This window comes from Anarrhichthys ocellatus, unplaced genomic scaffold (genome assembly GCF_004355925.1).
Source record: "Anarrhichthys ocellatus isolate YVR2014 unplaced genomic scaffold, GSC_Weel_1.0 scaffold1069, whole genome shotgun sequence".
Lineage (NCBI taxonomy): Eukaryota > Metazoa > Chordata > Actinopteri > Perciformes > Anarhichadidae > Anarrhichthys > Anarrhichthys ocellatus.
The window spans coordinates 3,065-13,634 of NW_022281043.1; the positions used below are offsets into that span (position 1 = coordinate 3,065).

Genomic DNA, 10,570 nt, shown 5'->3' on the forward strand with positions numbered 1-10,570 from the left:
TTGTCTAAGACACGCAGAACACGTTTGTAGTCTTTGGGTCGTGTTCGGGGGCAGGTGACGTGCGTGGACGCACAAATCCCCGTTCTCCTGAAGTGAAAGTGGAACGGGATACTTGGGTTTGGAATTGAATTAGCGTTTCTCTGCCGGAGCGGGCCTTGAAGTATGTGGCAGTCAGGTTTTCTTCCTGCTCCTGCAGAGTACATATCAATGCATTATAATAATGACGCGGACGGTTGAGGCTGTCAAAATTCCATCCTTGTCCCCAAAGACCAGTTAAAAACAAGGTCACGACATTTCATTTTATTTTTTGAAATATTACAAAATTATCAAAAAACATACACAGCTACACTGAATATACAATCTTCCGTAGTGCAATAAATAAGAATACATTGATAAAAGCATTACAACAGTGCACACCAGGGACAGAAGTCATAGCCAAAGCTGCTCGGTCAGTGAACCGGAGTGAACAGACAGAGACGTCCACCTGCTGATCCAGAAACACATCGAGATGCTTCACTCGGGGTTACAGACTGACGTCTGGGGCCGCCGCTCCAACATCAGATGCTCCCCACATGACACATTTGGCACCACGAAGACGCATACAAAAGTCGTAAAATGTGCTTTACAGTCCTGTAATTTTCTCATAAACGAATTCAGCCGTGTGCTTCCTTTGCCTGAGAGAGACGGGAAAGAGAAAGAGGAGGGAGCAGACGAAGGGTCTCCCCCGAGGAACATTTCTAAAGACAATTTATATATTTTGGAGAGATAAACCATCTGCCTGTTTGTTCTTCTCGTAAATTTTCCCAGTCAGTTTTACTGGCTTGTCTCAGCCACCGTCTCCGCCGTCCGCTGCTGTGTGTGTCCTCGGCGTCGGGACAGCTGCGTTCCTGTCGGGTCTTTGAGGGCACCGGAGGCCTTTTGTTGTTCTTGTCCTCAAATTTGACGACCACATCAGGGCACGTTTTGTTTCTTTACCTGCTACGAGCTACAGTGGCTAACAGATTCCTGAAGTCGCTGCTGACCTTAAATATTCTACCAGCCAAAAATGTGTGTTGTTTTTCTTTGGAGTAGAAAGGAACGTCCACATGATGGTTGGTTTCCTGCAGAAGAAGATTAACTTACCAGCCACGAACAAGTTTATCAATATTTGGCTGACAGTTATTTGGTGAGTTTCCCCAGAACCACTATCTACACCTGTTCTTCAGGATGAAGTCCTCCTAACGCCGGACCGGCTGACAGTCGTGTCTCCGGCGTTCACTTCCAGCCGTTCATCTCTTTGAGCTTGCTGATGCTCGTGCCTTTGACAGGCGTGGAGGGTGGGGGGGTGTAAACGGGCAGGATGGGGGTGCTGCAGCGCTCGGTTGGGACCGTCCACACGGTCCGAGACAACTTGTTCTTCTTCTTCTTTGCCGACTTGACTGTCTTCTCTTTGACAGAACCGGGGGAAATGGACTGGAGAGGGGACAGTTAGGAAGCAGGGTTAGGGCGACATAAGGATCACTTTCAAACAATATAAACTTTCACTTTCTGTCTAGTCCATGCAAGTCTGCCCTGCTCTCACATATGAATTATTAAACGTAACATACGCAGCAGCAGAGAGCGAAGCAGCTGAGCTTCGCGGCGTTTCGTCCCGTCCCAGCGTAGCGATTCTTCTTTGGCAGCAGCAGGACGAAGGACACGGCCAGAGACAGATGGTAGAAGCTGTGGACGTAGGCGTAGTCCCACTCCTGCAGTCAAGAGAACGCAGCACACGTCATTAATGTTGAAGTTTATCTCAACATATCAAGATATTCTTTTTATATATATGAGTATATTAATGCAGAGCAAAAGATGAGCTGCTTCAGATGAAAACATGTGATTGGCTAATAATCCCTGTAAGTAAGTGAGAATGTAGAAATCTCTCTGCCTCGCCAAGATCTTGGTATTTTATAAGATTTATTAGTTTTGTTTTGACGACAGTCACCTGAAAGTAGAAACGCAGCATCAGAGCGAGAGCGCCGAAGCAGCAGCCTGGACCGACTTGCTGCGTGTACACCGTCTTCTCTGGGTACACCGCCCTCAGCTGCTTCATCTTCTGCAGCTACAGACAGCGGGAGTTCAGATCAACGACATCCACAGATCAGACACACACACACACACACAGCAAAATCAAAAGGGTGATTTGATTGATTGGATTGGCAAGAGGACAGAGAAGCAAAGTGGAGAGGAGGAGAAAATAGAAGGGAGAACATTGCAGAAGAGAAAAGTTCAAAAATATATATTTTTTAAAAGGACAGGACAAAAGTAAAAGTTGTCGCAGGGGGAGAGCATGAAGAAGACGATGATAAAGAAGAATGATATGAAGGAGATGGAAGAGAATAAGGAAGAGATGGAGTAGAAGAAAGATGTGGCCAGGACGGAGAAGAATTAATAATCTGTTTACCACGTGAGCTCACAATATGCTATCACCTTATATCAAAGCTGGGGTTGGTAAAACGCTTTTTTGTTATTTTTGTTGAAATTCTCATTGAATCAAAAACAAAATCATTTCATTACGATCATTTCAGTCAGTGTTGCCGATTTGACAACCTTCTCCCTACGTTTAGGGAATGTTGGTGCTAGTGCTGCTCGCTACTTCCATTGGAAGAGAGTTGGCAAAACTGTGTTTGGTGTTTAGGTTGAATCATTTTTGAACTCTTGCTGGTTTCTCCGCAGTACCACCCGTAGCTTTAACGCCACCTCACAAAGACCTTCTAAGGCCACTCACCCATTTGACAGTGATGATGAAGACAGCGGATCCGATGGGTCCGGAGTAGATCCCATAGCCCCAGCGATCCTGGTAGATCCTCACTGCGATGGTCAGCACTCCGAACATGGTTATACTGGAGCGCTGGGGCTCATCAAAGTCGCCCAGAGCTGAGACAGAGAGACACATACTGCACGTGAGAGACGTGTGAAAAACTACTTTTATTTTCATTTAAGTAAGAATGGCTCATTATATAATCAATAACCTCCCGTTCTGAATTGGTATAGCTTAATTAAAAATAAAAAAATGTGAGATTTTACAACAGAATAAGATAAACAAACTAATTAATGGTACACACTTAAAGTGCGGGTCCAGACCGGATTGTAGCTCTAACCAGAAGCCCTACAACTCCAGAGAGTCAGCACTGATGTGAGATATACAACATCAGTAAAAATGACAGAAATCCTGCATTTTGAAAAGTTAAAAGTACAGTGATTTAAAAAGTGATGGTAGCCTCGGCATCAGGCACAAGAAGCCCGAGAGTCTGAGCATTTTACGTCATCCAAACCAGACACGAGTCACAGTTTGTATTCTGCTGTCCTACGAGGAACTTACACATTCTGGAGAAAACACTGCACCACATCAAAACAGCTCTGGAATAAATAGACCTGGTCACCACAGATGTTTAGAATTGTAATGATCAACCGTCTCCATTCTGGTGACATCTTTAAACTATATATTTAACCATTTTACAATCGGCACACTGTCTGCCGAAGAGGCCGGACCAATCAGAGGAGTCAGCTGTCGAAGCATTTGGCCCTTCAGCACGTGATTTAAAGCCCTTGATGCAAAACCTCAGCGGCTGTAGGAGCAAATGTATTAATGTGTGTGTGTGTGTGTGTGTGTGTGTGATCATATGAGAGGGTGGGTGCCGAGCACATGCGAGCTGAACTCAAAGACACAACATGTGTTATCAACAACTGCTGCAGTCGGAGCTGGTTGTTTTCGACCGTGTGCTCGGGAAGTGTGCAAGTTGAATAACAAGAAGTTATTATTATTATTCAGCGAGTATTTTTAAGTGCTTTAGTAGCTTGAATTTACACACACACAAAAAAGCAAGTACAACATTTTCAGAAAGTAAATAAAAGAAACCTTTGTGGAATGAAGACGGGAGGGAGGCCTGGCAGCGATACTGGCGCTGGCTCTCTCAAGCTCATGTCATGATTATGGACTGACTGGTACTCCAGCAGGACTTACCGATCAGTGTGACCCACATGGAGAGAGCTGTGCCGTAGACGCTGAAGTACTCCAGGACGTCATACCTCATGAAACACAGGATGGAGAGTCCTGGTCCGTCACACGCGTGGTAGATCTACAGAGAGACACACAAGTTCAAGTCACACAGACGCAGCATCAAGGAGGTGAATGGTTTGTTCAAGACGTTATTTAACCGGTTCATAAATAGATCAGCCTTTGGAATAAAATAAATGTGCTGGATACAACTATTGAATTCAATTAACTTCCATTTGTTACCCTTTCAGTCCAGAACATCTGTTGTCTCCTCTCTCTTTTGTTATCAGCGCAGAGTGACGCACAAAACATCTGAATGTGTAATTATTTAGAGAGATCGTGGCAATATTTCAGTTTAATTAACTCCGAGAAGTCTGAAATCTGGAGAGCGCGCTAACCCCAACCTTACCTCTGATTGAAGTCTCTCAGATATAGATTATTTCTTGATACTTGTATTGATCGAATATCGTACCGGTGAGTTGAACAGCAAAAAGAAAACATGGAAAACTTCATATGAGCAATTTTTTTAAAACATGAAAGCACTCAGCTACTGTACACTGCTCGGTCCATCGCCCAAGTTTCTCTACAGGTTTCAGCCTGTCACATGAAGACAGAACCAGAAGCTCACCGCCGTGAAGAACATGGTGAAGAAGTAGACCATGGCCTCCATATGGAAGCCCCTCTTGGCCGCCACGCTGGCCGTCGGCAGAAACACCAGGCTGCTGACCGTCGGAAGCAGCATCTTGGCAATAAATGCTCCCATGTTGAACACAACTCAAGGAGAAACTGTGGAGGCTTGAAGATAAAATATCCTCTAGGTTTTGATCTTATTTAGACGATAGCTGTGTGTCAAAACTGAATGAATAAGTTAGGAAGCTCCTCAGGTCCTTTAGTCCTTGTTGTGTGTGACGAGTGAGTCTAGTGGTTAAATGGATGAGCAACAGGATGCATATACACTCCCACGCTGCATGAACTCACCCAGCTGTCCAGTTTGGCCCTTTAAAGTTTAAACGTCTCCCTAAGGCTGGAGGGCCCACGGGGGCCTGGGTGTGCAGAGTCATGGCTGGGCAGCTGTTTGCATACCAGTGCAACATGGGAGGGGCGTTGGGCAGGGCTGGCATGCCAAGCTGCAGCATATCCACGGACTATTTACAGCCGGGCCAAACTACATTATTCTCACTGATTGTTTGAGGCAACAGACAGAACGGTGTCTCACACTCTGTGGGTCGGTTTCAGCTGGATGGAGCTGAGTTTTTAAAAAGCATCACGAATACCAGTCTAGTCTTATAACGCTCATAATGTTGATGCTGAACGATTCTGCTGTATGTTGTTAATGTACAATGTCAATGTTCAAGGCTAGTACAGGAAGTAGTGTCCTTAGTGGATTTGGCCAAAGCCTCCAGTAAGAGCAACAAGCTTGGAAGCACATCTGACATCGTGGCCAAACCACAGACTGTATGTAGGAAGTGGACGTGGTCGTTGTGACGTCACCCATTGGATGTCTGTTCTTTTGAAGCCTTGAATTTCCCCTCTACTAACACTTGAATAGCACTTTTTAAAAATCATTAGGAGGCGGGGCTAAAGGAAACGCTAGTTCGCTCCCCTCTGGATGTGGAAGTTCGACGTAAGAGTTATCAAACTTTTCTTGCTTCACGCGCCACTGAGCACTCCGCCTCCGACGCTGTATCCAGTTTGTTTTGTACATCCACGACAGGCTGCCTGTTCAATCCAGTGAATGGCGCTCACCCGGCATCTGCAACAAAGAAGCTTTATCACTTCCTGGCTGTCGTCCTCATTGTGCGGCTCAATGCACACTCTGGTCTCATAAACTTTACATTAAGAAGATGTCAGGCACATAAAAATAGCTTTAACAGGGCCTTAGGAAAAAAAGGTATTACATCTCCATGATTTAAAAATGTATCTCACAAAGACTTCTCTCCGACTTTGTGTGCCATTCTAGGTGTCTTTCATGATATATGAGGAATATGCTTTTCTGTATCCGGCTCTATTAATACACCCATAACCATGCACTAGTTACCATCCTTTATAAGATACTAGAGAATATAAACAGACTAGCCCACTTATGTCCCTTGGAATAATTTGACATAGTTTTTACACTCCTAGTTATGTGACAGAAGAAAACCAGAGAAATATATCAGAACGACATGGGGAGTCACAGAATCATAGATTTGTTAGATTTTGTTAGATGATAATTTAAATGAATGAATCTGAAAACTTTCCACGGTGGACCGGTCTCTGCTGGAGTCTGAGCTGAAGGAGGTTCTGGTGAACCTGCATGAGTTCATCTGGTTTCACCAGAATCTGACCCGGTGGCTTCGATGATGAGCATTAAGAATAACTCTATAGAAACAGACCATCTTCTCTCTGATGTTCTCTGTACTGATGGAGGTCTGATAGAGGATCAGGACTACACTGAGACTGGTTCATATAGAGGATCAGGACTAGACTGAGACGGTTTCACAACCAGCTGATCCGCACCTGCTGCTCCACCTGTGACTTCGTGTGGGTTAGGAAGGAGATTCTCTTACCAGAATTGATGACTTACATCACGTAAGGGATCCTTTGAACACAGGTGTGTAGTCTGAGGTCGGCCCAAATGACAACAGGAAGTAAAGCTTGAATGTGATTCTTGAGGAACGCTTTGAGGCCAGTTTCTGATGCTTTATATCAACTGAGAGAGGAAAATATGAACAGTTGGTGATTCCAGCTTTTTGCAGATGGCGTGTTTGCTCACTGCTGTTTTTTTATCTGTCACTTCCTGTGTAGACTTTTTATGGCAGGCTACTCCTCTTGTGAATTAAACTTTTTTTTTCTTTGAAAATAAGATTTTAAACAGGACTAGAGTCCCACTCCAAGTCCACAGATGGAATCCTGCAGAGGACATTAAAACAGCTGTTATGGGTTTGTGTTTGTGGTGGATGTGGGATGTGGCGTTGAGCCCGTCCTGCTGAGTGACTCCCATTAAAACAAAGACATTTACTCAGCACTGGGTCCAGTGGGAAATACTTCTGGTGTGGAAAAAGCCCCTTTCTGCTGCTCTGGCTGTGATAGAGCGCCAGACGCTCCTGTAGCTTCGACAGCATTATTTCACAATCTCACAGTGAAGTCATAATGTTGTTGTTGTAATGTTATGGCTAATAATCATAATGCTCCATTCAGAATATGAACAGGATTTTCTCTTTCAGAGCCTCGCTGTTGAGTGTTATAGTTTGAAGCGTAGGACCACAGACCAATCGGACAGAGACTTAATAACCTGAGACTAAAGGGAAGAACAGCGATTAAATGGACACATGAAGAGTTCTTAAACACCACGAGGACTAAGATGTTTTTTGTGTCACTTGAAAGAACTGACACTTTAAATCTTGTCTGAGTCAAAGCAGCGTTGAATGTGTGAAAAACACCGACTGAGGTTTTATATAAACAGCAGTCATTGATTTAGTGAAGCCATATTTGACTCTGTAGTAGACAGTTGTTCCAGAGAGGATTTCTCTCTGAACTGATCCCATGATGGTGGTGGAGGCAGCAGTTGCCCTCCTCTGCTCTCCTCTCAGCTGTTACACCTGCTCAAGGGCTTCGAGGCAGAGACACAGAGGGCGCAGTATATTGCAGAGGGAGAGTTTGACCCCCACGCCTCAGATTCTCCGAGTGCTTCGGTAACCCGAGCTGCTGCCGGGGGCCGAGGCCTGGAAACACACTCCCAGCCCGAGAACAGCACCCTCTGCCGGGAACCTGTCGGTGAATCTAACCCTCCGGTCTGAAAAAGGACGTCTGCAAACGTTGTGTTCCAGTCTACAAACTGACCAGTATATAAATAAACCATACATATATAAATAAAATAAATGAATATATGTACATACATAAAATAAACCAGGATTAATGTGATGTGATGGCATGTGTACATAGCATATATTCTATTCTATATAGTATATTCACAAATAAAAACACTCAGCTCAGCTGAACAGGCTCTACTTAGCAGGTTGCAGTTTTTCATAACTCCTGTGAGAGGAATGTGCATGTGTCCTCCCCACATGTGGGTGAAAAAAGTCATTTGCTGCAGTGAGGTGAACTGACGCATTAGAGTGTGTCTTCACTGGCAGCATGAGGCACATGACCTCATGTGACCCCAACCTGAGACCCTCCTCACCCTCCGAGAGTGCGGGGGCCGAAGAGGTCACGTCCTGGGTGTACTTTGGAATGTACCATGTGAAAGTGGACAGCAGGGTGCAGCCCTCTGTTTCTACTCTGTTGGGTGTTTACATCGGTCAGACCCTTGCGGCTACACTGACATAAAGGTACGGTTGATACTGGATATTGAGGCCGATACTGAGCTATTTATGAGTTTTAGAAACAAACGATATATAAATGGATACATTTAATTTTTCTTTTTCATAATTGTGATATAAATACATATTAAACAGAACAGGATAAAATGTTTCCTGCCGATGACCACCCTGAGATTAATATTCATTCGGGTAAACAGCAAATCTGCAGCATCATTGAGAGAACTTTTACCAAAGCTCTTCTCGTGCAGAGTTGAGAGTCACTCGTTGATCTGGATCTTTGTGGCAGATCCAGATCAGAACGTGAGGACGCCTCCGCTCTTCTGGTCCAGGAGAGTTCGGGTCCCGTGGTGACCCCTCGGTCTAAACACACAGCGGGTTAGTGTGGGAATGTACAGCGAGACTTCCTGCACGCATCTGAAAAAACACACAGGCTTCCTTTTAATTCAGTAATAAATAGCCGTGACCTCTGACCCCCACCGGGCCTTCTTTCACCAATAATGTGAAGGGCAGTGCTTATGTTTCAGCTCAGGACAAATAGGAAACCAGTGTGAGTGGAGCACACCACAGTTCTGCTGTTAATTTACACTAACAGGAAATGGTCATCATCGTCGTTGCTTTTAGTCCTTCAGGTATTTCATTGTCATTCTTTTCATTTAGATTTAAATTCCAATAAAACCCCTGATTTGCTATTTTTCATGAAATAACATAACTCAATAAGTGGGAACTTACAGAGACCTTTGGCTGTTCTTCTCTTTCATCGAACTTTAATTAAAAGCTAACAACAGAGATAATGTGAAAAAAGAAAGTTTCATTCAGCAGTTATATCTACTGAATTATTCAGAGAGCGTAAATTAAGCCAAATCACGGACCATAGTGGGTCATTTACGAACTGCAATATCTTCAGTTTTTCGGGATATTTATGCTAGTAATCTGGAGGCAAAAGTGTTAAATTGAAGATAAATATCAAATAAAGATACCACTCCAGAGCACCTAAAAGTCCAGAAAAAGAAACAAAAGGACAAAGAAAAGCTAACAAGGATTCGTCTTCTGTGTCATGCAATTTATGGCAAAATTTCGTTCCAGGCGACCTTCTAGCGTTTTTTCATGGGCCTGGAAAGTGTAGAAAAGCGTTATGTAGAGGGGAGGAGGAGACGAGCTATGCCGATTCTACCCACAGGCTTTCTGCAGAGGGGAATTAGCTTAAACGGTAGCGTCCTTGCTTAGCATGTGAGAGGTAGTGGGATCGATGCCCACATTCTCCAGATGAATTTAGGTTTCTTCTGTGCTTGTGAGTGGTGGATAAAAAAAAGACTAGATTTATGAACACAATGGGAAGAAACCAACAGTTGCAGACTGAACTTGATTGAGTGCTGTCACATGACGACTTGTTCATTGCGATCACTATTGTTTACCAACTTAATAGTGGACAAAATAGATATTCTGCAAATTTTCAGGGCTTCAGCATTCTGGAAACTTTGGTGAAGACATGTGACTTGCCAGGATTATATGGCTGGAACAATGGTCACATCTGAGCCCATTGTTCCAATGACAATGGAGCGTCTTCTACCACGTAGGTAATGCAGACTAAAGTTAAGTGGACTGCAACGAAGACGGGATTCGAACCCACGCGTGCAGAGCACAGCAGATAAGCAGACCCATCGCCTTAACCAATCGGCAACCTCGTCCTCCGTAGATCTCTTTTTACAGCAACAGTCGGATCGAAGTCACCTACCAAACTGTCAACAAAGGCATGGAAAGTGTCGAAAAGCGTTATGTAGACGGGAGGAGGAGACAAGCTACGCCGATTCTACCCACATGCTTTTCGCAGAGGGGAATTAGCTCAAATGGTAGAGTGCTTGCTTAGCATGCGAGAGGTAGTGAGATCGATGCCCACATTCTCCAAATGAATTTGTTTTCTTCGGTGCTTGTGACTGTTTGAGAAAAAAAGACTTGATTCATGAACACAATGGGAAGAAACCAACAGTTGCATCCGCAGACTCAACTTGAGTGCTATCACATGATGTCTTGTTCATTGCCATCACTGTTGTTTACCAACTTAATTGTGGACAAAATAGATATTCTGCAATTTTCCTGTTTTTCAGGGGTTCAGTGTTCCGGAACCTTTGGCAAAGACATGTGACTTGCCAGGATTATATGGCTGGAACAATGGTCACATCTGAGCCCATTGTTCCAATGACAATGGAGCGTCTTATACCACGTTAGGTATGGCAGACTAAAGTGAAGTGGACTG

At 44.2% G+C, this 10,570-nt stretch overlaps 1 protein-coding gene across 1 annotated transcript; it reads right to left on the bottom strand.

Moving 5' to 3' along the window:
- Positions 1–1,254: 1,254 nt before the first annotated feature.
- mymk (myomaker, myoblast fusion factor) lies at positions 1,255–4,778 on the bottom strand. The gene is made up of 6 exons (XM_031838848.1): positions 4,644–4,778; positions 3,983–4,097; positions 2,747–2,895; positions 1,964–2,080; positions 1,587–1,727; positions 1,255–1,452 (listed from the first exon to the last, which is right to left on the bottom strand). The coding sequence occupies exons 1-6, from the start codon at positions 4,776–4,778 to the stop codon at positions 1,255–1,257; spliced, it is 855 nt and encodes a 284-aa protein (XP_031694708.1).
- Positions 4,779–10,570: the final 5,792 nt, after the last annotated feature.

What these genes read in the sequence shown, in the direction of transcription:
- mymk (XM_031838848.1), bottom strand. Translation starts at nt 4,778, where the DNA reads ATGGGAGCATTTATTGCCAAGATGCTGCTTCCGACGGTCAGCAGCCTG. An exon ending in CATGTGGGTCACACTGATCG is followed by an intron (nt 2,896 to 3,982) that starts GTAAGTCCTGCT and finishes TCTCTGTCTCAG; the next exon opens with CTCTGGGCGACTTTGATGAG. An exon ending in TCATCATCACTGTCAAATGG is followed by an intron (nt 2,081 to 2,746) that starts GTGAGTGGCCTT and finishes CGCTGTCTGTAG; the next exon opens with CTGCAGAAGATGAAGCAGCT.